The sequence below is a fragment of the Oncorhynchus clarkii genome, chromosome 1 (genome assembly GCF_045791955.1).
Source record: "Oncorhynchus clarkii lewisi isolate Uvic-CL-2024 chromosome 1, UVic_Ocla_1.0, whole genome shotgun sequence".
NCBI classification, from domain to species: domain Eukaryota; kingdom Metazoa; phylum Chordata; class Actinopteri; order Salmoniformes; family Salmonidae; genus Oncorhynchus; species Oncorhynchus clarkii.
Genome location: NC_092147.1, coordinates 15,028,031 through 15,055,150, shown reverse-complemented (window position 1 = coordinate 15,055,150; position 27,120 = coordinate 15,028,031). Strand labels below are relative to the sequence as shown.

General features: G+C 41.0%; 4 protein-coding genes across 6 annotated transcripts in view; 1 reads left to right on the top strand and 3 right to left on the bottom strand.

Annotated features, from left to right (window-relative positions):
* LOC139368279 (microtubule-associated protein 1S-like) overlaps window positions 1-4,704 on the bottom strand; it is a 50,620-nt gene extending 45,916 nt beyond the window's left edge. Inside the window, exon 1 of the mRNA XM_071107049.1 lies at window positions 4,532-4,704. Within this exon, the coding sequence (XP_070963150.1) occupies window positions 4,532-4,688 (157 nt within the window). The 5' untranslated portion in view covers window positions 4,689-4,704. The remainder of the gene's footprint in view (window positions 1-4,531) is intronic.
* A 611-nt stretch (window positions 4,705-5,315) lies between these two features.
* Window positions 5,316-6,294, bottom strand: LOC139368219 (cocaine- and amphetamine-regulated transcript 1). Its single transcript, XM_071106921.1, has 3 exons — window positions 6,023-6,294; window positions 5,667-5,750; window positions 5,316-5,477 (listed from the first exon to the last, which is right to left on the bottom strand). Exons 1-3 carry the CDS (start codon window positions 6,149-6,151, stop codon window positions 5,364-5,366), a joined length of 327 nt encoding a protein of 108 aa, XP_070963022.1. The 5' UTR covers window positions 6,152-6,294; the 3' UTR covers window positions 5,316-5,363.
* A 146-nt stretch (window positions 6,295-6,440) lies between these two features.
* LOC139368050 (survival motor neuron protein-like) lies at window positions 6,441-23,715 on the bottom strand. 3 transcript variants are annotated; one of them, XM_071106625.1, is made up of 10 exons: window positions 19,710-19,896; window positions 19,212-19,337; window positions 18,591-18,695; window positions 18,309-18,491; window positions 9,903-10,097; window positions 9,268-9,393; window positions 8,937-9,080; window positions 8,566-8,727; window positions 8,058-8,121; window positions 6,441-7,738 (listed from the first exon to the last, which is right to left on the bottom strand). In XM_071106625.1, the coding sequence occupies exons 1-9, from the start codon at window positions 19,755-19,757 to the stop codon at window positions 8,059-8,061; spliced, it is 1,152 nt and encodes a 383-aa protein (XP_070962726.1). In that variant the 5' UTR covers window positions 19,758-19,896; the 3' UTR covers window positions 6,441-7,738; window position 8,058. The 3 variants fall into 3 exon arrangements, with proteins under 3 accessions (XP_070962726.1, XP_070962890.1, XP_070962806.1); XM_071106789.1 differs by lacking the exons at window positions 19,212-19,337; window positions 19,710-19,896 and adding an exon at window positions 23,626-23,715 and having other exon boundaries at window positions 6,985-7,738; XM_071106705.1 differs by lacking the exon at window positions 19,212-19,337 and having other exon boundaries at window positions 6,985-7,738; window positions 19,710-19,858.
* Window positions 23,716-23,827: 112 nt separating this feature from the next.
* LOC139367993 (growth arrest and DNA damage-inducible protein GADD45 beta-like) lies at window positions 23,828-25,868 on the top strand. Its single transcript, XM_071106495.1, has 4 exons — window positions 23,828-24,148; window positions 24,346-24,447; window positions 24,590-24,815; window positions 25,000-25,868. Exons 1-4 carry the CDS (start codon window positions 24,108-24,110, stop codon window positions 25,111-25,113), a joined length of 483 nt encoding a protein of 160 aa, XP_070962596.1. The 5' UTR covers window positions 23,828-24,107; the 3' UTR covers window positions 25,114-25,868.
* The last annotated feature ends 1,252 nt before the right edge of the window (window positions 25,869-27,120 follow it).

The following is a 27,120-nucleotide window of genomic DNA, read 5'->3' as shown; positions in this document are numbered from 1 at the left end:
ATAGCCAGAGCAAATTTACCAGCTAAGTCTATCAACCGTTGTCGCAGTGACATTCTATTGAAATTGATACTTGAAGATGTGTTGCTAGCTAGCTAAACAATTAACCATAATCCCAACTCATGACGTTACTACCCTGCATGAATCTGCAGGTAGCTAACCAACCAGGTTTAACGTTAGCTAGCTAACATTAGGCTATAACTAGCAAAGCAAATGGCTCCGACATACAAATAATATGATACACGTAACGTTAGCTAGCTAGCTAGACAGCTAATGTTAGCTAGCTAGATAACACTACCCTTTAACTTGAAATGAAAATTATTACCTACACATACTGACCAGCTCAAATAGACAGAAGCATGCAATTTGGAAGACCAATCCGAACTCAACTTTCAGCATATCCAGCCCAAAAATGATCTCAGCTATTCATGGCTAGCGGGAAGGTTGCTGCCTTTTTCTGTGGCTAAACCAACTTGGCTCGTAATTTAACAATTTTATTCATATTTATAGATGGCATACAAGTCTGTTATTAAGACACATTAAAGTTCACATCTTCCAGAAGGCATTTCTGCCAAAAAACACATTTTGATATAATAAAAGTATCTTCTGTGAAGTAGTGACCCGGGACGTACACCTAGTTTCCTGAAACTAGTCACAAATGGCTGACAACATTGAATGTGACTGACAATTTACCTAACGCCTGCATTTAAGGACCACACTCTCCTAGCAAGCAATCCAGGGTATTATGGGTAGCACTTTCTCACCTCTGGACTGTAGGGTTGATGGAGTCTGTCTGGACGGTGATAACTAACTCTGAATAGCCCAACACTAAAAGTGTGGCGGAGGAAACAACATGTACATCCTGCCGAAGAAGACACTTCCACTCTGGTGAATCCAAGCTGAAGTAAATGGGCTGCATTATTTATGCTCTGCAGTGTGGGCTGGGCTCTCAGGCTTTCTGGCTTCTACAAGCCCAGAGCTGGGAGTCAGAGAGACTTCACCATTCCATCACATGGAACGACAAGACAATTATAGCACAAAACTATTCATTGACATTTGTAGTCAATTCCTGTAATGGTACTCAAGTCACCAACTTGCATGAACTGATGGGAATCAAGTAATGTTGGTGAGCATGGGGAAACTATTAGAACGAGAACATGCTAAATGTAGCAGCAGAGTCTTAAAGCCTATGCAAAAAGCATGGAAATCAAATCCCCATTTGATTTGTTACTTATTTTCCAAGTAGCCCAATGCGATGGAAAACTCATATACTTCCATTAACTCTAACGCTACACAGGGGTGACACACAAATCAGGATGTTGACATTTGGGAATATAATTTTCTGCTATTCACTGAAGCATGAGTGCAAAAGATACTAAACTACAAGCAAGAGGCTTGTAGTGATGTGTTAGTGATACAAGCTAGCATTGGAGTGGTTAAAGCTTACTACAAACTGTGTCTACTAGTCAAAGCTAATAATGCAACACTATGACAAATGCTAACAGGCTGACCGCACGCGTCGCATGTGCGAGCATTGCAAAATAAAATGTAGAAATCTGTGTTATTCAATTATTGCACCCACACTGCTCGCACTGCCAACGAGCGTCTGCGTTGCCAAGGGCTAAAATAGATCAGTTCTATTTCTGACGCAGATCGCGCTGCAAGTCCTGCCTCTCCTGGTTTATAGAAGCAGGTACCCAAGTGCCATCTCCTCATTGGTTATACCCACGTGGGTGACTGAAAGAAACGAGGTCAATGGCAGTAATGTACCTAATCAATGAAACTTGCCAATCGCAAAAGAAAAAGTCTGGAAGGAAGAGGGATGGCTAGAAACGATTCGGTTGACCCGTTTTGTGTATGGATTAATTGGTGGAGTAGAGGACCTTGTGCATTTCAGGTAAAATTACAACTCAATGTTTATATCCCAGGACAAATTAGCTAGCAACAGAAAGCTAGCTAAATAGGACAAATTTGCTATGCTTTTTGACCTGTACCCAAATTAATATAATTGGTTCAGGGTTTGTTTTGATATTTTAACCTGCGTGCAGTGATCGCTTTTGGTGTGGGGGGACAAAATAAATGTATGCACAATGGCTCTCGCGCGCAGCCGTTGTGGGTTCCGTGTAAGGTTGCATGTTCGTAACTAAACTAAAACAAACAGCAAGAAAACTCCCTTTGGAGAAAAAAATTATAAAAAAAAAAAAACACTTGGAAGCTCGAGAAAAAAAGCACTCCCTTTCTGTGTTGCTTGGTGCATTCACCTGACGATGACCCTGATGATTTTGTGTTAGACCAGAGGACCCTGAGGTCTTGAGTGGTCTCGAAAGGCAAAACCTTTACAATGATGTGTTGACCCTGAAGCAGTCAGTGCGCAGTGGAGTTCTTCCCAGTGAGAATCCTCCAGAAGTCCAGCACAGTGGCATCTTTGAACCGGACAGACGTCATTAAAAACACAAGCCAAGATAAACCTCTCTAAAACAAGTTGTCTTAAAGGGATGAGGAAGATACAACATCCAAGCAAGATAAACACTGCGCAATAGTAAAACCTAGACTAATGTGATCTAAAAAAGTATCTTCCCCTGCTCAATATGTTAAGTCTAGTTAACAAACATCACACCATTTTGCAATGTCCTTAGAAACTGAGGCAAAAGCTGTTATTCTCCTTAGATAGGGCTCAACATCTGTATCCTCCTCTCTTCGGTGGGATTGCTGCCATGGGATAAAAGAGTGATCTGCAGTGTGGCTGGTAAGGCTTGTCTGTACAAGACGATGACCTCAGCATAACTAGCTAGATGTGTATGCTAATAGCCTAATATTTACATTTAGTTAATATGATTCATTCAGCTATACCATGGTGTTAAGTCAATTTTGTTTTGTGATCTTACACTAACACACAATGCAGGGGCCCACTGCTAACCATCTCTAGTAGATCCAAAATCTTTGTTGTTATCCCTTACTGGCTTCCATCTCCCCCTCATCTTTCCATTTTCTGTCTGCTGAAAACAGGGTTCCATGTGGCATCATATTTGATTATGTACTTGGTCACAGAGGTGTAGCGCCCATAGGGGGCAAGTGCCCCCTCAGATTTGTCCCGTTTAAAAATATTTATATCTGTAACACTACAAGCCACCTAGCAATTTTATGAAGTTGCCTTTACCTAGCCCAGATAGGTTCCCAACCTTCCAACCTCAACCTAGCTACCAAGAAGCAATTTCAAGCTATCAATCAAGTTAAAGTAGCTAGATTGTCTAACCATCTTAGTTGGCATGCCTTCTGGCAAATTTAGTAGACTTTAGAAAAGCAAGCAATAATATCATTTAAAAAAATACTGAATAAGGATGAGTTCATAAATTCATTCTGGAGTGCCATTGTGTGCTCAGAGTGCACTCTGGGCATTCGTAAATTAGGAGTGTTGTTGGATTGTCCGTTCGTAAATTTAGAGTGTTACGCTCTCAGAGCGCACACTGGACGATCTGGCCGAGAAGTAGGTTTGATCTGAGTGTTCTTATCTCACAACGACAGTCAAGCATCCAAGCCAAATGGCTAAAGTTGGCTAGCTTGCTAGCTATTTCCAGAAACAAATGAGAGAACACCTCACTCTGACCATTTTACTTTCCCTAGCAGAGCAGAGCAGGTTAGGCTGTTTCGTTACCTGGAGCATTGGTAACTAACTGTGCTGCTCGCAACAATTTAATAGTAAAACAATTTAAGAACGCACTCTAAGGCTCGCATTCCTTTTAATATCTGACCCAGATTTTAGCAGACACACAGAGAAGCATTTTTTTGTAAAAAAAAAAAGAAAAATAAGAAACACCTGTCAAAGGATACAGACCGCTCGAGAGATGCTTTGAGTTGCAGGAAAATATACCTTTTTGACAAAATAAACACAATCATAATGCTTAATTCTATTTTTACAGTTACAGTGCACATTAATCAACGTTTCAGTAAAAGTGCTAGTCATTTTCAACCGCAGTCTCTGGGCAGGTTATTAAAAACAATTAAAATACAGACAATCAATGAGCAGTGAGTACACACAGAGCAACATAGGACAAGCAAGGCATAGCATGCAGACAAAGCAACAAGACTGAATCTATAAATGCAACAAAGTGTTTCCACACCTCATGGATTATGGCTGTAAATTGCAGGAAAAAGCCATTTCAGCTGTTGGAGACCTAGCCTAGCCCCCCTTCAGACATACCCTGACCCTCAACCCAACCATCCTCACACTTTGTGCCCCCTCAGATTTTGGGAATGCATGACGCCCCTGCTTTGTCGAGGAAATATTGCATACATTCACGAGACTAGTGTGATATTTCAAAGTCAATTACCAATTCGCCGATTTGTGCGTTGATTTGCAATTAGTTAGAACCATTGGTTGACGACGTATACTTAAAGGTTGAGTAGTACAGTACAATATGCGCCTAGACAATGTCACCTGTGCTAACCGAGCTATAGCTCGAGCCAAGTCAGGACAGAAGAAACCGCGGGCAGGCGCTAATTCATAATTCGACAGACATAAAATGGGCCACATTACCTCTCTCTATCTCTGCAACCACGTAGTCCACAAGTCCAGTCCGACTATGTTCACCGACAATGACAAGCAGAGAATACTTGTCGTTGCTGAAGCCAGGATGCAAAGTTCGGCTCACATTTTCCATTGCTTCCACCTCTTCAGTTTGTTGTGTCGCCATGTTGAAAAGTTTGGCAAATAATGCCATACAGAGACGCCCCTACTTTATGTATAGGGCGGAAACTCTGTAGATTGACACTTTCCAGACCAATCGGATCCCTGTGGTCAGGGATAAGGGTACCGTAACTACAGTAAATAAACTCATATTCAAGTATATTCTCTAAACATAAATCGGAAATAAAGTCTCAAATAGTTTGCCAAAAATCTCATATTAAGGCCTATTACGATTATTATGGTAACCTAATTATTATAGGATAATACGCTGTTATACAATATAATTAATATCATTATTCATTATTATTGACAACCTGGACCAAGATGTTATACTCGCTTTGAGATCATCTGTTCCAATTATCATATTCATTATTATCAGTTGTTACTCAGGTGGTTTCCCTTTCTCCAATGAAAATCTGTTGCTTCTCGAAATGTCTGTTGCCCCTGTGGAGCCAGTTACTTCTCATGTCTCCAATTTCAATGCAGAGATGTGACATATCATTGTTGCATTACTCCCTACAAAAAAATCCGTTCAAGCAGGAAGTCTTCAGAAGTCTTCAAAAAAGTTATGTTTATTCCATTCTTACACATTTACATATCTAAAACAGCAAGATTTGAGAATACACTATTTGTCCTCATACAACATTGAGTCATCCCGATGGTAGCTGTCATCCTCGATTCCCTAAAAGCATTTGAGGATGGAGAAGTTGCAAGATGTTCCCCGTGGACACTCGCACAACTTCCCAATTCTTGCACCTTTGCGAACTGCACATTGCTGACCCGCATCAGCATCACACTGTCAACACAGAACATACAGCCTACATTTATTTTTGCTGTAGATTGGTCGACTGGAGCCTACTTTAAAATAACACACAGAATTATGGTCACGCAAAATATAAAAATGTCCATGTTCAGACATATGTCTTACCAAGTTTCTACAAAACAATTCCATTTTAATTAAGTCAATCCTAAAACTATTCCTTACCATGGGAACCCAACCCAACTTCTTCTCATAGGCCGGCATCTGCTTACTCTGTAGTTTTTCAAGAACCTCTTGTAAAGCTTCAAACTATAGAGTAGAAGAAACATGTTTAGTTTGACATGTTCATATGTATTCTCTGTCTGCAATGGCAGACTATAAACATACCGCCAATCTAAGTTTCACCATTATGAGGTGTGTATTAGCGTCCATTTGAGCAATCAATGTGCGCATGATGTGTGAATTGATATACCCCTCAAGTTATTGAGCAATGTACCTTTTAGAACCCTATTGGTGGGCCTATATAAAACCCTTAAAATTATTTTATTTTTTTGCGAATAACGAGTATGTTTTTATCTCACCAATTCTTGTTCTTCTTGTGTCTTTATGGGGTCTTCAGGGGAGCGTGTTTCCAGAAAGTCGTGGGAGCTGGCCAGCACCACCAACACCGAGCAGGTAGCGCAGAGGATGAGGAGAAGGCTGCCGACCATGGTGCTGAAACGCGCGGAACCTGATTGGAAGTTGATAGCAAAGCAGGCGAATCAGTAGGTCTAGGCTAGTATTCTGGCTGGCAGGCAACCTGGACCAAGGTTTTATACGTTGCTTTGACATCATCTGCTGCAATATTCATAACACTGAAATTATCGAATTATTTGACATGTAACATTTCCGGGCAAATGTGTTCAAATAGCAAAAGTATAAGCACGTGTACACTCTATTTTTAAAGGGGAACATAACGAACTGAACTCAGGCATTTTGTCTGGCAAAATAAGGATTAAGGAGGCTTCAATGTTCTTTATTAAGAACACATAGGCTGTGAAAATCACAACAGCACATTTTGAGTTGTTGGCAATATTAGCAGCTATTGTGCATCCTAGACCAAATCCATAGAAATCTCACAGCTTTACTGCTAAGGACCCTTTACCAAAAAACTGCCTGTATCTTAACTTCAGTATTCAAATTCCCAATAGATTCTAAATCACTGCTATTTTGAGGGTCCTACGTGTCATCTGATCTTTTGACCATCTACGTCAAACCAGGTCTGCTTCCCATCTCCTCTTGTGGGCATAACCTCATCCTTGACCCAAGGTTTGTTCCAATTGACCCAGTGTCATACTCAGAACACTGCGTCACCCACAGAGATAGACAATACAAAATATATATTTTATGGTGACTGGTGAGGGTTTGTTTGATTTCAGATTCAAATCATTTTAACCACATTTTCTGCATTTAGGCTGCACATATATACTTGATGCAACTGAAAAACGGCATGCTAAACCTGTGTGTTATAAAGTATAAACATTTTACTTCTCCCTACTCAATAGACATTTCCGAGAAACATGGTTTAATTATTTGGTCTAATATTGACACTATAGTTCTTATGTGCTGAAGAAAACCATGTGGTGAAGCTCAGGGTTAAAGGTGAGGAGATGTTTTTGAGACATCCAAAAACCTACAGTCCGATATTACATTTGCAATCATTTTCAACCATTACATTTTATCTACATAAAACATGTATAAGAAATGCAAAGGCATGCGATTTGGTTGAATAAATGTTTTCTTGAAAAATAACATTTAAAAAAAGAATCCAAAAATATTTCAAATGTACAGTAATAAAATAAACTCCCAAAATGAACTTAAAATAAGCAGGATTAACAATTCATTCATTTTTTTTCTCCACTTGACCATAAACTAGCTGTGCCATTATTTTATTCCCCCCCCCCCCCCAAAAAAAAACATTTGAAAAGCTTTTTCCAACAGTAAAAAAATAAATAATAAAGTGCCAAAAACGTTAAAGTAAAAATATCCTCCCAAAAAGCCTCTTGGAAGTGCTGAGTTAACAGCTTGATGAGCTAGGGTCACCGTACCCTTAACACCATACCCCTATCCACAATCATCTTCTGGTCACGACACCCATCTTCAGTAAGAAAAAAAACTGACAACTGCAATGCATCAGACACAGAGCCCCAACTGGACTACCTCTGTGTAGTACAAGAACATTCAGTCTTTGGAACTCGACCTGTTTCATGAGAACAGCTCTTTTCGTCTTCTTCCCCATTCTAGGGTCTTAAACCAACCTGAAAGGGAAAAGGCAGGAAGACAGTTATGAGCACTTAATAGTACATAGCCTACCTGTAGAATCCTCAGGCTTGTATCGTAGGTACTAATATATATCATCATAAGATATTTATTCAGTCTACAATCTTCAGTGACTGCAAAATGTAGGCCTTTACTTCTGTAAGTTCCAAAATAGACCTACAGTTATAATCAATTGCTATAGATCGATATACGTTAGAGCTATCCCACTTTCTCCAATTAAAATATTACAATTATCCTTTGATAAAGCAGTTGAGTTACAGTGAATTGGAATTGAAACCACATGAAAGATCACTTTACCTTATTCCTCTGCCCGTTTCTCTTTATGAGCCCTCTTGTGACTTGCCGCTGTCTGCTGCATTGCCTAAGTACCAAAACGTAACGTTCCATATATCATTACGAAATCAGTTTCCTTTAGTAGTAATTAAATCATGATCTGATAAGAGATTGAAGGAGATTTTAAGGTGGACGTCATATCCCATATGAGACTCTGAAATGTTAAATGGGGAGTATTGACATTGATAGTTGCCGCGTTCAAAACAACAGGAAAAATATGAGGTCAAATCACGTCATCAGTGATATTCAGGTCGGAGCTCTAGAAAGAGGCCCAAGTTGGAATTCCGAGTTGGATGACCGTTAAAATCGATTTTTCCCCAGTCGGAGCTCATTTATTTATTTTATTTTTCATAGTTCCTCTGAAGTCAGAGATTTCCGAGTTGTTTTGAACACGGCAATAGAACCTATGAACATAGCAGCGTTTCCGTCAATAGGAACAAATGGTCTAGAAATGGAAGAGGCTCTTGCTAACCATGTAGCAGCCAGTGTGGTAGCCACACAGGTACCAGGAGAGCAGCATGCTGGATAAGTCTGTAACGGACGAGCCTAGCCCATCGCCAGCATCCACCAGCCCTGCTCGGGGGGGCCATACACACGGTGGAGGTGGAGGAGGAGGCAGGAGTGACAGGAAGTCCTGGAGTAGAATATACCATTATACATTATTACACCAGCATTAAAAATACTCATACAAACTTTGAAGATCTCTTATTTTTAAACACAACATATCACAGACATTAAATAATATTACTCTTGCTGGATGTACAGGCTTGAGGTAGCCAATCTCACACAGGTTGAAGATAGACATTTAGGTAAGAAACACACACACACAGCAAACAGCCTCACCAAAGACCCATTGGGCGGTGGCACTGGAGGAAAAAAACGAAACGGGTGATCATTTGGTTCCCGACTCCGGCCATTTGGTTCCTCTTTCCGACTACTTGGCTTCTTCTTATTCCCCTGCTCATTGCCAAGGTTAAAGCCTTTTCCCTGAAACACCACAGAGAGAAACATACAAATATCACAATGTGTAGTTTGGAACATGCCATAGTGGACAAGTCTGACATATTTCAATGCAAACGTCCTTATCTGTAAACATCAGACATCAGTAAAGCATAACCACGTGTCAACAATGTATTCCAGACGTCCTCAAAGAGAGAATAGCACCCAGACTCACTGGAGGAAACTCAGGTGGTTGAGGTGAGGAAGGCTCCTCTTGTCCCTCTTGTTGAGGTGTCCTCCACTCTCTATCCTTCTTCCAGTCTGCGCTGTTGTTACTAGTGGACCTGAACCCTTCCACAGCCTAGGAGTGAGAAACTTGCCTTACTGGGCTGACCCACGCAGTGCTTCAATATGGAAGTTTTCAGGTAACCAGACAAAATGTACATAGAAATGTGTCATAGATATGTCATTCTCATTGAAAGCAATTCTAAGAAGCCGTAGATCTGTTCTATATCCACTATTTCAATGCTTCCCGTTCTTATGTTTTTTTGTTGTTGCGTATTTTACTTTAGTTTTTGTACGCCAGCTTCAGACAGCTGAAAATACTTTATTTTTGTTTATTGGAAAATATATTTCACGATGGTTTAGATGGTACAATGATTTGCTACACTATACTTCCTTGTTTTGTCACAAACTGAAACAAGGCAAACTATTTGTCTTTTAGCAACCAGGAAATGGCGGAATGATTTCTGCATACTGCATCTTTAAAGTTTGAAACCTCTTACCATCAAACTTTACTTGAACCATCTGGAGTCTGTCATAAAGGCCACATAAATGAGGGTTCAAGTGAAGTTTGACCCCTTGTTGCACCTTGGCAGTAGCTCTTCCACAGTGTCGTCCCAGGTCATCTGGCGATAGCAGGGTGCTCAGCTCCAGCTCCTCCTCGTTCCCGTAGCCTTCAAACTTCACCCGGCAGCGTTCCCCTCTCATCCACACCAGCACCGCTGGGTAGACCAGGCCATCCTCTGAGTACACAGCACGGCACCGGGAACCCAGCATCCACACCTGGTACACAATGCCATACATACACACCATAAGGGGAAAAGGTGGTTTTAAGATATTCCTCCCTTCATCAATTCACAAGAGTGAATCTCATGACTTGGAAGAGGCCATCCGCTGACCACATCCCAAAAATCTCTCTCCCGTATAGTCTAACTGATTACTTTTGAGTTTTCCTTTGGGTCAACCGGTCCCTTATTTGGCACATCTGTTTCTGAGAGTTTCAACTTTTAAATAATTATAGGCCAATCTCAAAGCTGTCACCCCTGGTGAAAATACTTGAAACCCTTGTAAGTGAACAGCTAAAATAGTTTTTATTTACTAACTCTATTTTATCAATGTACCAATCGGGCTTCAGGAAGAAGCATAGCACAATTACAGCAGCCATGAAGGTTTTAAATGATATCACTGAAGCCATTGACAAAAAACAGCACTGTGTCTCACTTTTTATTGATCTCTCTAAGGCTTTTGATACAGTTGATCATGCTATACTAAGGCAGAGATTGTCGAGTGTAGGTCTTTCGGAGCATGCGGTTGCATGGTTTGCTAACTCATAGGCAGAAATCCCAGGGGGGACGGGGGGGACACGACCCCCCCATCCTGGGAAAAATATGATTTGTTCCCCCCAATATATCACTGTAAACATAACTATGTAATTTCAATAATATTAATAATACGCAATGAAAGTACTTGTGCTGATTATAGACACTTAATAGCGCGTTTTTACATTTCAAAAGATTGCGACCCCCCCGCCCTTTGCCTCACAATGGTTTGATCCACTGCCAGTTCTTTAGCTGGCAAGGTAATAGAGGGTTCGTATCTACTGTCCGAAAGGCACTCAATGCACGTAACTGACGTGAGGTTAATCCAGTCAATCGCTCCATATCAATGTTTTTTTTTTTTTATGTTGGCAGGGTTCACACACTAGCTGAATTTGCAGAGCTAGCGCGCAAACTAAAGCAAACATTGACTATCAAGCTAGCTAGATGGAATCTTTGCTATCTTCGGTTTATTCCAAAATCAGCATGCAGCTGTAGTGCTTCAAAGTCCCTGTGATAAGGTTAGCGATAAACTGAACAGAACTACACCCTCGTTAAATATATTTAATGGTCTCGTTGCAAAAGCTAAATTGTCGCCAGGGAAGTTTTTGAATGTTTTATTTCATCTTTATTTAACCAGGTACATACTGGACTGATATGGAACAGTGCTATAACTATTAGTAGTAGTAGTAGTATTATAATGATTTAAACATTTGAACAAGTTGGGACAACCATTCAGTTAACTACTGTACCTATCAATTATCCAGTAGTAGTGATTATGGTTCTTTCAAAGAGCGCGTCCTCGCGCTAGCTTGCGGCTCTACGTCTTACAGGAACGCTCTCACCGGCCAAGCACACGCACTGTCGTGGATGCAAGGTCCGATCCCACTTCTGACACCAATGTAATGAAACAGCAGGGAGTAGGTCTCGAACCCTCGACCTTCTAGCCCGAGGTCCGGCGCGCTATCGACTGTGCCGCAAAAGCATGCTCATGCGGCAGGGTCGATTTCCGCGCTTATAAACCCAGGGTCGTTACACTACATTTAACATATTACAACGTAGGCTGTGTTACAGCACTACTTTTGGTGTCCCCCTCAGGAATTGCTCTTGAGAACATTTCATGTAATTGTCCCCTCCAAAGTTGATATCAGATTATCTGTCTGATAGAACTCAGTGCACTCAATTTGATGGGCTTATGTCTGTTAAATTGTCTGTCTTGAATGGTGTGCCCCAAGGCTCTGTACTTGGTCCTCTCTTATTCACAATTTATATAAATTATTTAGACCCAAATGTCCAAAATGCACAACTTCATTTTTATGCTGATGATACTGTTATTTACTGTTGTGCCTCGTCTCTTACAAAAGCTTTCCAGAACATGCAAACTGCTTTTTATACTGTTCAACATACCTTGTGTCAATTGAAGCTTATCCTCAATTCTGACAAAACTAAACTAATGGTGTTTTCTAATGCAAGAAATAGACCTCTAAACCTTTCACCTATTACTTACTACCTGCCAGGGCAAGGAGATTGAGGTTGTAACCTCATATAAATATCTTGGAATTTTAATTAATGATGGCCTCTCTTTTAAATTGCATATTCAACAATTTACAAAAAAATTGAGGCTGAAATTGGGATTTTATTTTAGGAATAAGGCCTACTTTTCTTTTGAAGCCAGAAGGAGGCTAGTATCAACTACATTTATGCTTTTACTAGACTATTGGGATATTTTATATATGAATGTGTTTGAGATCAATTGACACGCTTTACCATGGCACTTTGAGATTTATTTTAAACTGCAAAACCCTTATGCGCCACTGCACTTTGTATACCAGGGTTGGCTGGCCTTCTCTAGGTTTACTACCTTTTTATTTGTGCATTTTTATTTTTCAGAAATGTGGTGGGTACTCTCTTCATTCGCTGGACTTTATCCTGCTAACTGTTCCAAATGTCCCAACTGAATTTGGTAAAAGGGCTTTTATGTACTCTGCGCCATCGTCTTGGAACACCTTCCAAAATACTTTTAAACTGGAAGAACTTGTCCCGATTGGTGTTTTTAAATCACTGATGAAGGATTTTGAGGCTGATTCCCTGACCTGTCAATGTTTTTAATTTGCTGTTTTATACTCTTGTGAATTCAATGGTTTTTACTAGATTACTAGTAGTTTTTCATGTTGTCTGTCTGTAATTTTTTTGTAATGACTTGGTGCTGTCCATCTTGGCCAGGGCGCTATTGAAAAAGAGATTTTAATCTCAATGAGCCCTTCCTGGTTAAATAAAGGTTAAATAAATAAAAACGTTTCTGTGGATTGTCTGCAAGCTTCTCATCGCTCTCCTTTTCATCGCTCTGAAAGATAAAGATAAAACAAAGGAGATTACTCAGGATTCAATGTTGGAAAATTGTTCTTCGGATTAAGACATTCATGTTATTTGTTTTTGGTTTGAGGACATCTCTCCCATCAATTCACAAGGGGTACATTTCTTGACATGGAAGGGACCATATCCCACAAATCGTATTCTTCCAAATAGCCTAACAGTTTTGATTCAGACAGTTTCGGTGGGTTGTCTCCATGCTTCTCATCCCTCTCTTTTTCATCATTACAGCTCTAAAGAATGAAACAAAGACAAAGGAAATAATTCAGGATTTGTTATTGGACCATTGTTCTTCTGATGAAAACATGGAGACGTTCATGCTAGGCCTATTTGTTTTTTTACTTTGGAATGTATCCATTTATCAATTTAACTTTGTTTTTTACTCATCAAACTACATAATGGTAATAATTTATTATAATGGTAAATCTCTGTTGTTATACTAGGTAAATCAAGATGTAGCCTAGACCTATTCACAATACAGGTGAATGCATACTCAATGAGTGTGTGCATGCATTGAGTTATCAATCTTGTTTTGGCTGATTTTATGAGGCTACAGATGAAATATAATCTGTTTACCTTCCTTTTGGGACTTTTGTTATTGTTCTGATCAACAACATTTGCATAGAAGAAGCAATCACTTATTTTATAAAAGTGTGCACTGTCTCTTTAAGACCCATGATGTCATTCACACACTAAGTCAGTTTGAGGCTAGGGCAAAGATGTTCTTGACTGGGAGAGACAAAGTTAATGAATACAGTTTTTGGTGACAATCAGCAATATTTTGCATTGTGGTTTGCATATTATCCCAAACAAGGGACTAGGGTAGTGAATTGATGTTGGCTTCAGTGTAAGCTAGCAAGGAAAGGTAGCCTACAAAGCTGGATGCTACCGGTATCTTCTTGCACTGTAGTGTTCTAGCCTGTAATGGACATTGTTTTGGGAACAGTAAATAGTGGTTTCAAAATGTCTACGTGCCATGTATTATTATTCAAATGTGTTAACTTTTGTGCAGCATAAGTGGTTCCGCATGTCAGGCTAGAGCTAGCCATGAGTAAGTGGAGCAGGCACGGTGCTCTCGATCTATTGTCTACCCGAGGGAACTGTCCGGCTGGCTCCTCCGGCGCAACGTTGCCTGGGCGCCCATCTGGGCGCCCATGGCTATCTTATCGGCTGCTATCTGAATAGACAATCGGACAATTTTTATTTTATTTTTTTTTCTTCTTGGGCCTCTATACCTATATCTATTGTTTTTATTTTTGTTGTTGTTGTGTGATTTGGATTCATCCCCTCTACCACACGGAAACCCACTAATCTACTGACGGAACGCAAGAGTTGGCTAATAACAGACCTCCATCTTATGCTAGCTTGCTCCTATGCTAGCTTGCTACCGATTTAGCTGTCTAAATCGCCGTGACCCCCAACCAACCTCTCCACTCACTGGACCCTTTTGATCACTCGACTGAGCATGCCTCTCCTTCATGTCAATATGCCTTGTCCATTGCTGTTCTGGTTAGTGTTTATTGGCTTATTTCACTGTAGAGCCTCTAGTCCTGCTCATTATACCTTATCCAACCTATTAGTTCCACCACCCACACATGCAATGACATCTCCTGGTTTCAATGATGTTTCTAGAGACAATATCTCTCTCTTCATCACTCAATACCTAGGTTTACCTCCACTGTATTCACATCCTACCTTACCTTTGTCTGTACATTATACCTTGATGCTATTTTATCGCCCCCAGAAACCTCCTTTTACTCTCTGTTCCAGACGTTCTAAACGACCAATTCTTATTGCTTTTAGCCGCACCCTTATTCTACTCCTACTCTGTTCATCTGGCGATGTAGAGGTGAATCCAGGCCCTGCAGTGCCTAGCTCCACTCCTATTCCCCAGGCGCTCTCTTTTGACGACTTCTGTAACCGTAATAGCCTTGGTTTCATGCATGTTAACATTAGAAGCCTCCTCCCTAAGTTTGTTCTATTCACTGCTTTAGCACACTCTGCCAACCCGGATGTTCTAGCTGTGTCTGAATCCTGGCTTAGGAAGACCACCAAAAATTCAGACATTTTAATTCCAAACTACAACATTTTCAGACAAGATAGAACTGCCAAAGGGGGCGGTGTTGCAATCTACTGCAAAGATAGCCTGCAGAGTTCTGTCCTACTATCCAGGTCTGTACCCAAACAATTTGAACTTCTACTTTTAAAAATCCACCTCTCTAAAAACAAGTCTCTCACCGTTGCCGCCTGCTATAGACCACCCTCTGCCCCCAGCTGTGCTCTGGACACCATATGTGAACTGATTGCCCCCCATCTATCTTCAGAGCTTGTGCTGCTAGGCGACCTAAATTGGAACATGCTTAACACCCCAGCCATCCTACAATCTAAACTTGATGCCCTCAACCTCACACAAATTATCAATGAACCTACCAGGTACCTCCCCAAAGCCTTAAACACGGGCACCCTCATAGATATCATCCTAACCAACTTGCCCTCTAAACACACCTCTGCTGTTTTCAACCAAGATCTCAGCGATCACTGCCTCATTGCCTGCATCCGTAATGGGTCAGCGGTCAAACGACCTCCACTCATCACTGTAAAACGCTCCCTGAAACACTTCAGCGAGCAGGCCTTTCTAATCGACCTGGCCGGGATATCCTGGAAGGATATTGATCTCATCCCGTCAGTAGAGGATGCCTGGATATTTTTAAAAAATGCCTTCCTAACCATCTTAAATAAACATGCCCCATTCAAGAAATGTAGAACCAGGAATAGATATAGCCCTTGGTTCTCCCCAGACCTGACTGCCCTTAACCAACAAAACAACATCCTATGGCGTTCTGCATTAGCATCGAACAGCCCCCGTGATATGCAGCTGTTCAGGGAAGCTAGAAACCATTATACACAGGCAGTTAGAAAAGCCAATGCTAGCTTTTTCAAGCAGAAATTTGCTTCCTGCAATACTAACTCAAAAAAGTTCTGGGACACTGTAAAGTCCATGGAGAATAAGAACCCCTCCTCCCAGCTGCCCACTGCACTGAAGATAGGAAACATTGTCACCACTGATAAATCCACCATAATTGAGAATTTCAATAAGCATTTTTCTACGGCTGGCCATGCTTTCCACCTGGCTACTCCTACCCCGGTCAACAGCACTGCACCCCCCACAACAACTCGCCCAAGCCTTCCCCATTTCTCCTTCTCCCAAATCTGCTCAGCTGATGTTCTGAATGAGCTGCAAAATCTGGACCCCTACAAATCAGCCGGGCTAGACAATCTGGACCCTTTCTTTCTAAAATTATCTGCCAAAATTGTTGCCACCCCTATTACTAGCCTGTTCAACCTCTCTTTCGTGTCGTCTGAGATTCCCAAAGATTGGAAAGCAGCTGCGGTCATCCCCCTCTTCAAAGGGGGTGACACTCTTGACCCAAACTGCTACAGACCTATATCTATCCTACCATGCCTTTCTAAGGTCTTCGAAAGCCAAGTCAACAAACAGATTACCGACCATTTCGAATCTCACCATACCTTCTCTGCTATGCAATCTGGTTTCAGAGCTGGTCATGGGTGCACTTTTAGCCACGCTCGAGGTCCTAAATGATATCTTAACCGCCATCGATAAGAAACATTACTGTGCAGCCGTATTCATTGATCTGGCCAAGGCTTTCGACTCTGTCAATCACCACATCCTCATCGGCAGACTCGACAGCCTTGGTTTCTCAAATGATTGCCTCGCCTGGTTCACCAACTACTTCTCTGATAGAGTTCAGTGTGTCAAATCGGAGGGTCTGCTGTCCGGACCTCTGGCAGTCTCTATGGGGGTGCCACAGGGTTCAATTCTTGGACCGACTCTCTTCTCTGTATACATCAATGAGGTCGCTCTTGCTGCTGGTGAGTCTCTGATCCACCTCTACGCAGACGACACCATTCTGTATACTTCTGGCCCTTCTTTGGACACTGTGTTAACAACCCTCCAGGCAAGCTTCAATGCCATACAACTCTCCTTCCGTGGCCTCCAATTGCTCTTAAATACAAGTAAAACTAAATGCATGCTCTTCAACCGATCGCTACCTGTACCTACCCGCCTGTCCAACATTACTACTCTGGACGGCTCCGACTTAGAATACGTGGACAAGTACAAATACTTAGGTGTCTGGTTAGACTGTAAACTCTCCTTTCAGACCCATATCAAACATCTCCAATCCAAAGTTAAATCTAGAATTGGCTTCCTATTTCACAACAAAGCATCCTTCACTCATGCTGCCAAACATACCCTTGTAAAACTGACCATCCTACCAATCCTCGACTTTGGCGATGTCATTTACAAAATAGCCTCCAATACCCTACTCAACAAATTGGATGCAGTCTATCACAGTGCAATCCGTTTTGTCACCAAAGCCCCATATACTACCCACCATTGCGACCTGTACGCTCTCGTTGGCTGGCCCTCGCTTCATACTCGTCGCCAAACCCACTGGCTCCATGTCATCTACAAGACCCTGCTAGGTAAAGTCCCCCCTTATCTCAGCTCGCTGGTCACCATTGCATCTCCCACCTGTAGCACACGCTCCAGCAGGTATATCTCTCTAGTCACCCCCAAAACCAATTCTTTCTTTGGCCGCCTCTCCTTCCAGTTCTCTGCTGCCAATGACTGGAACGAACTACAAAAATCTCTGAAACTGGAAACACTTATCTCCCTCACTAGCTTTAAGCACCAACTGTCAGAGCAGCTCACAGATTACTGCACCATTACATAGCCCACCTATAATTTAGCCCAAACAACTACCTCTTTCCCTACTGTATTTAATTTATTTATTTATTTTGCTGCTTTGCACCCCCATTATTTTTATTTCTACTTTGCAAATTCTCCCATTGCAAATCTACCATTCCAGTGTTTTACTTGCTATATTGTATCTACTTTGCCACCATGGCCTTTTTGCCTTTACCTCCCTTATCTCACCTCATTTGCTCACATTGTATATAGACTTGTTTATACTGTATTATTGACTGTATGTTTGTTTTACTCCATGTGTAACTCTGTGTCGTTGTATGTGTCGAACTGCTTTGCTTTATCTTGGCCAGGTCGCAATTGTAAATGAGAACTTGTTCTCAACTTGCCTACCTGGTTAAATAAAGGTGAAATAAAAAATAAAATAAAAATAAGGGAACAGACCTGATCCTCTCTCAATCAGTAGACCAGGTGACACACATTTGACAGAAGTTCCGAAAGTAATACAAATTCTAGTGACAAAATGTTTATCATGTTCTAGTTTCAGTATACCGTGCAACACCATTGCCTATGGCTCACCCGTTTCTCCTTCCGGGGCTGGTCAGCAGCTTCAGGTAGCACGGCGATCAGGTCCATCTCTTCCTCGTTTCCATAGTTGTCAAACTTCACCTTGCAGCGCTCCCCCTCCAACCAGACCAGGGTGGCAGGATAAACCCGCCCATCCTGTGACCACACAGCCTTGCAGTGGGACCCTATCTCCCACTGCTCAAAGAATCACAGATAGAAAGCGCATTAAGAAAAAGATTCAAGCTTTATACACCACAAAAATGTCAGTCTTCCATCTATAGACTAACTGATTACCTTTAACTTTGCCTTTGGGTCAAACGGTCCCTTACTTGGCACACAAGATTCAGAGAGTTTCTGTGGATTGTCTGCAAGCTTCTCATCGCTCTCCTTTTCATCGCTCTGAAGGATAAAGATGAAAGGAGATTATTCAGGATTCAGTATTGGAAAATTGTTCTTCCGATTAAGACATTCATGTTAATTGTTTTGGTTTGAGGACATCTATCTCATCATCAGTTCATAAGGGGTCAATTTCATGACATGGAAAGGACCATCCTCTGACCACATGCCACAAATCTTATTATTCCATATAGCCTAACAGTTACGATTCAGACAGTTTCTTGTTCATCATTACAGCTCTAAAGGATGAAACAAAGACAAAGGAAATTATTCAGGATTTCTTATTGGATCATTGTTCTACTGATGAAGATATGGAGACATTCACACGAGGCCTAGTTGTTTTCGGGTTTTAACACATGCCCACCAATGTCCCCATCATCAGTTCACAAGGAGTATATCTTGTGACTTAGAAGGGGCCATCTGACCACATAGCATTAAGAGAATCAGAGAACAAAAATCATGAGGAAAAGCTTCAAGCCTACACACACCAAAAACATTTGTATTCCATCTATTGACTACCTTTGAGTTTGCCCTTGGGTCAACTGTTTCCAGACTTGGCACACAAGATTCAGACAGTTCTGACTCAAACAGTTTCTGTAGATTGGGGAGAAGCTTCTCCCCACTCTCTTTTTCGATGTTTGAGCTCTGAAGGATGAATGAAACAAATGAGAGTCATTAGGTTGATATTCATGTATTGTTTTGGGTTTCAAGACATTCCAACCACCATCGAAGGAGCTTATCCACCCACTAGTATACTTGTCAAACTTTACCCGAAATGTTTGAAGGGCTTCGTTATAGGCCTTTACCAGTGCCGAGTTGTCAGTAAACCACATACCCTTTATTCTACATCAAAACAGAAACTAAAATCAATGCTAATTTAATAAGAAAGTACCTAGCTAGCTAGCAGTTGACGGTGGCACGGCTAGCCGTCAACTTTATCAGTGGCTAACGTTAGCTAGCCTCATCATCATCTTGGTGAAGGGAGATAGCTTGCTAGCTATGCTATAAAACCCTTACCTCGACTCCTTCACTTCGCAATACAACACTTGCTGGACATTCAGCCATAACTGTTAAGATGAATGAAACACACGTATTGACTTATTGTAAGTTGTTTCAAATGTAGAAACCAAAGCATTGATTACATTAAATTCCCGCGAGTGTGTCAAAAGCTGCAGCGCACCATGTGTATGATACAATGCATTCTGGGAAGTGTAGTTCTTAAATGGCTTTGAATTAATGGTTGCAATGGCGCCCCTTGTGGAACCGCAACATACCGTTCACATTATTATGACAGTATAGTAAATTATTCTCCACCCGGATGCAAAATAGGCTACCATATGGTAGAATCAGAATGAGCAAATTCTAAAACCTTTATATAGCAGCAATATAGCGTATAACCCAAATGCTATAACAGATTGCTTTTGGTTATGGCTTTCTTGGCTATTAACTGGAGTAGGCCTACTCAAAGTCATGAAAGTAACACATCGGGCCACTATGCTAGATAGCCTATAGGCTACAGCCAAAATGAGACCATGCATGTTCCCTACCCTCCTCCATCCATATCCTCTAGCCGCATCCACCCATTCAATTCAAAGCATTCCATTAGACCAAGGTATTTCATTCTGTCTTAGTATGCGCCGCTCACAATTACCATCTTAAACCGGGGAAAGTGTCAAGGCGAACTATATCGTGTCTGTGAGCTGTCCTACTTAATTTACTGGACAGTGGGGGTCCACCGAGGAGACAGTTGACATGCCAATAGGCTAGTCAACAGCACTTAGCCCTAATATACGAATTACCGTAGGTTCGAAACCGCAGTGAGCTTCCCATGGCGTCTTTCCATGCATTCCAATAAGGTGAAGAATGTGAGACGTGTGTATTGCCTGCTGCAGGCCTACACTCTAAAAATAAAATGTTAATCGAGTATCCTTTAGGGGTTCTTCAAATTGAAACAGTGGGAGAACCCCTATAAATTCTTCGAAAAACTTTTTAAAATTATTGGATCCTCGAATAACCTTTTGGGGTACATGTTTTAACTACCGTGCTGTCCTTTCAAATTCAAAACCAAATGTTTCAGTTGGGCAGTTAGGTTCCTGCAAGAACCCCCCCCCCCCCCCCCCTTAACCTTTTGGGGACAATGTTCAGTGCCTGGTTTCGATTTGGGAATCTAGCATTTCACACTAAATTAATATAATCAAATAGACTATGGGGACAATGATCAACCGCAACTTGATAACAGCAGTAGACCTGGTGCAGTTCAGGTTTGATAGGCCTATCGTAAATTGGAAAGAGATTGGAAAGGCTAATCTTGAACTGTGAATTGCGCAGTTTTAATTAAATCAAATTGTAGCCCACTAGTCCCCAAAGGCTACAGTAGGCTATCGATACTACCTCTAATCATTATAATAGATAGCATAAAACAGATTATCTCCTCATGATCAACATGTCATGTATTGACCACTTTGTAACAGTTAATCATTCTCTTGATTGGTTTTTGGCTGATTATGTTTTTGACGAATAGGCCTAGGGGTTATTGCTAAGGCTACTTGATCATTAGTAGTATCTCTGGGTCCGGGACTCGTAGGGCATCTGTGTGAAACACTAGTAACAGATGAAAGGGGAAAGTTGATATTTGCTCGAATCACTATGCAGCCATTCCGACCGGTCTATTTTTATTAGGGGGTAATTGCATCGTTTTTTGTCTCAATTTATCGTGGTACATTCAAAAACATTGGGGTTCAACAATGGTTCTTCTAAGCTCCTCAAAGTTCCTCGAAGAACCTTAGGGTTCTTGTCTCCAAGGAACAAGTCAATCTTCACACTTGATATAAACTCCAGCTCGAGTAAGCTGCTTTTTCAATATCAGTCTTCGATAGTGTAGCTATTCAGTTGACGACTAAGTGGCGCTCCACGCTAAGAAGAATTACGTTTTAGTATAGCCTCAATGAACAAAAGGCTTTCTGATAGAGCACTGTTATTGCACTGTCATTGTGAGTTTTGAGCAGTACAATTAAAATGTGTATTCCTTGAAGTTGAACAATAACATGGGTTAGTCTTTATTTATTGAAAAGTGATTACATTTATGCAAATTAGTTAACTGTCTAAGATCCATATTTATCCATATGGGTTTAATCTGCAGAGTATCTACATAATCTGCACTAATGTGGTTTTTGTAGTAAAACGTGAGAGCTTGGTTTGGGTCTCATGAAACATTTCAGCAAGGGGCATACGGGGGAACAATAAGATTTGCAAAGTGTGACAAGGTTCGTTCCACAAAATGAGTGCCTTTTATGTCCTTTAATTACAAAGCCTATTGTATTTAATGATGTGCCCTTTAATATAGACCACATGGAATATTCAATAAATATGATTTTTAATATGAATAAAGACTTGCTAAAGTGCCCAAATTCAGCATTTTGATTTGTACCTCTGTGCATCCTCTGTGACTTCTAGGAAGATTTTAACCCCCTTAACCCCAACATTTTCCATTTTGGAGGGGGCTTTGACAAAGTAATTTCTGAAGATTATAATTTATTTCATGTGATTAGTGATTCATTTTCTGGGGTTTGTGGTTAAACCTAGCGGGTTGAGCATAACACATCAACCCTGTTACCCAAAGATAGACAGGCTAGAAATGTTTTAACAATAAACAATAAATCAATAAAACATGTACGTTTGCATTCAATTGCCCCTCTGTTGCACATAACAAGATTCCATTCCCCCTGTCACAAGGGGAGTTATGGCTGATTTAAGATGAAGTTGTCAACTCTGTTATTAAGTCAACCCGGTTACTTTATTTTTCACTTAATAGGCACTTACTATAGTAATTTGTTTACTTAACCTCTTGATATGTGAATACGTGTCATTTATCAAAGTTCAACATGTGCTCTTTATGACAGAATATAACATTTTGGTGAAATAAAAGGTTTTTTTTCACCAAGTTACAATACTCAAAAGGCACCTAATTAGTGGAACGACCCACGTGTTCCAATTTGCAGTTTCGGTGCGATGCAGCACAGAGCAGCACTTGCAGTTTCGGTGCGATGCAGCACTGAGTCCACTGAGGGGCGACTAATGGTTAACGTTCTGAATGTCAGAAACTACTGTTATTTCTTACCATCATCATACTGTATAGAATAGGAACTATAAATATATAATTACAATCTATTCAAGATTATAGGATACATAGATTTGTACATGTTGGCATATGCTATAAACCAATGCACATATAGCAAAAATATAATAATCCTTCATCATCGATAGGCATGTAGTCTACAGTAAACTTTCATGCATTGTAGATGGATGGAATAAATTATAATTGAGACGAATGGAGTAGCCCTAGTTAACCTTTATTCTGTCTGTGAGGTGAGATTTCGTAATAGATTGATTGGATAAGATCCACTAACAGCTTGTAAACACTGATCCTGTGACTACGATAAAATTAGACACGGTGGAACTAGGATTGCTTGGTACAGGTGATGAAAGTTCCAGATATTATGAGTTCACTACAGAAATCCGGGCACATTCTAGAAGATATATGACTTGTCTTTCAGAAAAAAAATGTAATTTACACTGGTTTAACAGGATGTGGACGCATCTTGATATAAGCATTTCGCTGCACCTGTAATAACATCTGCAAAATGTGGTGGTCGCGACAAGTACAATTTTATTTGATGTATTGTATAATCAAGATGCGTCCACACATTGTTGCATTTGATTTACCACGAGGGAGTTCAGGTGCTATGGTAACAAAGATGCACGTTAACAATTTACCCCTCTGCAAGCTCCTCTGACTACAACAATTGTATTTTTGCCATAAAAAAAAGTTTTGTGTAAAAAAATGTAATGGAACAATATATGTAATGGAACAATGTATATACAATCAAACACACTTTCATAAAGATGCTCACAGTGATCTTGCATATAGGCCTACCATATTCTGATAGGCTCAGACAACCCCAGTATGAAGAAATACGCAGTAATACAAAAACTAATGAAATTCCATGGCACTCGTAAACAAACTGATACTTAGCGAGCGAGGTGGGGGATTCTCTGAAAGAGCCCACGTGGCTCCCGAATTACGTTGGCGTAAACAGCCAATTATTGAAAAGAGTGGGGATTCTAGTACACCAATGAACCAATCAGGGAAGTAGTGGCTGAGTAACGCCACGCCTAGCATGAGCGTGGATATAACCCTTGAGTTTTGCACTGCTGTATCAGAAACAACTGAGCCACAGTCAGAGCTATTAGAAGGATTTTGCAATTCAACAGCGAGCGAGTTTACACTGAAACACTGCAAGGGAACCTATACCGTATTGGATTACTGATTTGCCAAGGACGCTCTGTAAAACCTTGATTCGGGAATATACTCATTGGAGATTATCCTTGTGGATTATACAATTAACGAATTTCAATATGACTCTGGAAGAACTGGGATGCAATATCACTGAGAAAAAGTAAGTTATTGCACATTTGTCGCGCAGAATAGCCCACAGCTTGCTGTATGCATACTGTGTGCATTGACAATCGGCTAGATGGTTTGGCAGTGGAACGTGAAATATAGCCTCAGCACTGAATAGTGCCCAGTTCATCAGTTTAAAGTAGCCTATTCGAAATTGTGGTGCATGACTAACAGAATGTATTTTTCTTGAAGGATGGAGACCGTGAGTCAAGCACTAGAAGAGCTGCTGGTGGCAGCGCAGCAACAAGACTGCCTGACTTTGGGAGTCTACGAGTCTGCAAAACTGATGAATGTGTAAGTGTTATTGTAAATTCTATCATATTATTGCCCATTTCGTAATATGGGTCATTGCAACATAGCTGCAACCATGATGCGCTATTTATCTATATTTGCTAAATCGAAAATATAATTAATGTGCTATTCTTTCTTTCTGCAGTGATCCTGATAGTGTAGTCTTGTGTGTTCTGGCGACGGATGAGGAAGACGAGGATGACATCGCACTGCAGATTCACTTCACGCTCATCCAAGCCTTCTGCTGCGACAACGACATCAACATACTGAGAGTCTCCGGCATCAGGCGCCTCGCTCAGGTTCTTGGCGAGCCAAGCACCGTTGACAGCAACGGCAACGAGCCCAAAGATCTGCACTGCATCCTTGTCACTGTAAGTACAGCCTGCTGTCTTCTTATTTTGATTACATTGAACGCGCAATAGGCCTCGAGCATAGTTATTAATCTTGTGCTTATTGTTAATATTGAATACATCAAAATAATCGAAATTCCCTAATGTCATCATGATTTTCTCATTGAAGACATACCTAACGATATCTCCCACTTTTTGTCTACAGAACACCCAGTGCCAATCTCTGAAATGCCAAGCGTTACAGGACGTGGGCAACTACTGCGAGGAGAGCCGCTGCAAGAACCAGTGGGTGCCTTATCTGGCCCTGCAGGAGCGCTGAACTAACGACCCTCGCTGAGAAACGTGAAAGTAAACAAGTCGTGAAACTAAACAAGTCGTCATTCTTCAAGAATGAGAAAGGCATTCAAGGGGCATTATCGATAGGCCTGTGTCTGCCTACCCCTTGCCGCTACCCAGTGACGGAGCTGGGAATGCGCATGTTCCAAGGGACAATGCACATGCATCCATAACGCATCGGACCCCAGTTCTCATCCTCTGCGGAAAGGAAAAGTATCCGCTGGAGTGGGGAGTAAAGACGAACTGTAGAGAAGACTCACTGCTGTTTGCCCAGCCATTTTGGAGCAACCGTGGGCGGCAGCATAGCGTGGGAACTGATTTGCAGTTTCGTTTATGCAGAGGAGGGACAAAGCAACATAATCACTGAGAATACAGACTTGAAACTGGGTTTAACCCTATGCTATCCGACGTGGAAGTCGGGGTATTTATGATGAAATGCAATGTGAATGACTTCAGTGCTCTACTGTTGGATGTTATGAGCATTGGAGAAGTGTCTTCAGAGCAACAATGCCTATGGATTGTTATTGTGTGAAATATATTGATCAGGTATTCTGGCTACACTCATAGCCCAATGTCTGTCAGTTAAGAGGGTCCAAACTTTGCCACAATGTATTTGACATTGACACATCAAACTAATGTATTGTTATTATTTAAGTTGAACTGAGTAATATATGACAGTGAACTAACTGCATTGCTGAATTTAATGTTAAACCTATTTGAATAAATTATTGAACTGAACGTTTTAATTCTCTGAGTGCTTTATCTTGTGGGAAAGGGGGGTGCAATACTGTAATACTGTACAGTATTGTACATTCTGGACTTCACTCCAGCTGTGAATCAATCAGACAGTAATTAGTAGGCCTATACATGCTTGATTAGGCAATACATTATCTTATATTCACCTGTGTCCTGTCTGAAATTCAGACTTGGAAACAGCAACACTTCTTAAAACAGTTGAAATGCTGTACTTATACCATTTAATCTAGGCCATAAATAAATAATATGTAACCTATATACTGTTTCTACAAGGATGGAGTTTGAATTGACACTCATCCTAATGTATATGAACTATGTTATAACTAACTTATAACTAATGTTATAACTAACTAATGTCTTGCTATTGCTCACCAAAATGTTTGCTTCACAACACCATTATTACATGCAATCTTACACTTTCATGCACATTGTTGAGATTTACTGTTTATTTCAGGCCAGACAGTAGCTTTCTGATGCTGTGATGCGTCCACAGTAGCCTACAGTTTGATATCCAGAAAGCATTCATCACTCAAATGCCATGCACAGATGGCTGAAAGCATCTGATGTCTAAGTCCCTAATCGGCCTATATGTAAAGAATGGATCCCTTCAACTGAACCATAGTTGAATAGTTTCTTGTGCAGTTCATATAAAAAGTCAGGTCAAATTCCAGTTAGGGGTTTTTGTTGTGTAAAAAGATAAATATGGACTAACCAAATGGGTTGAGACAAGGCAGTACTGTAGTTTCAACCGGATTTTCTCTCACAATAGGCCCTCAAGGAGGAACTAACTGATGAAAGCCAGGATTGTGGCATAGCTCATGGCATATCCTCCTTCCTTATATTGTTGGCTGAATTTAACCTCTTTCAAAACCACTTGTGCAAACCAACAGTGTGTATCTGCGTGTGGGTTTACAGGTAGTTGAGGGTGCAGCCACGTCTCCTGGCTTACTGGTAACTACGTCACATCCTGGATGTGACATCCTTAACGTGGTGACCAGTACTGTTGTGACACCCTGCCCCGGAGGGGACTGTGACTCCCTATAGGGCCAGTGACGTGGGACACTTGTTTGACTTGGCAGCTGTCCTGAACCATTCGTGTGCCTCAGAGTACAGCGAGAAATTATCACAGACGGCAGTTAACTTAATGTCTTTGAAAGCACACTTCTCTGACAAACACAGGATCCGCCATAAAGTGGGCCTGGCTAGGACACCGGGAACAGACAGTTGGTTGATG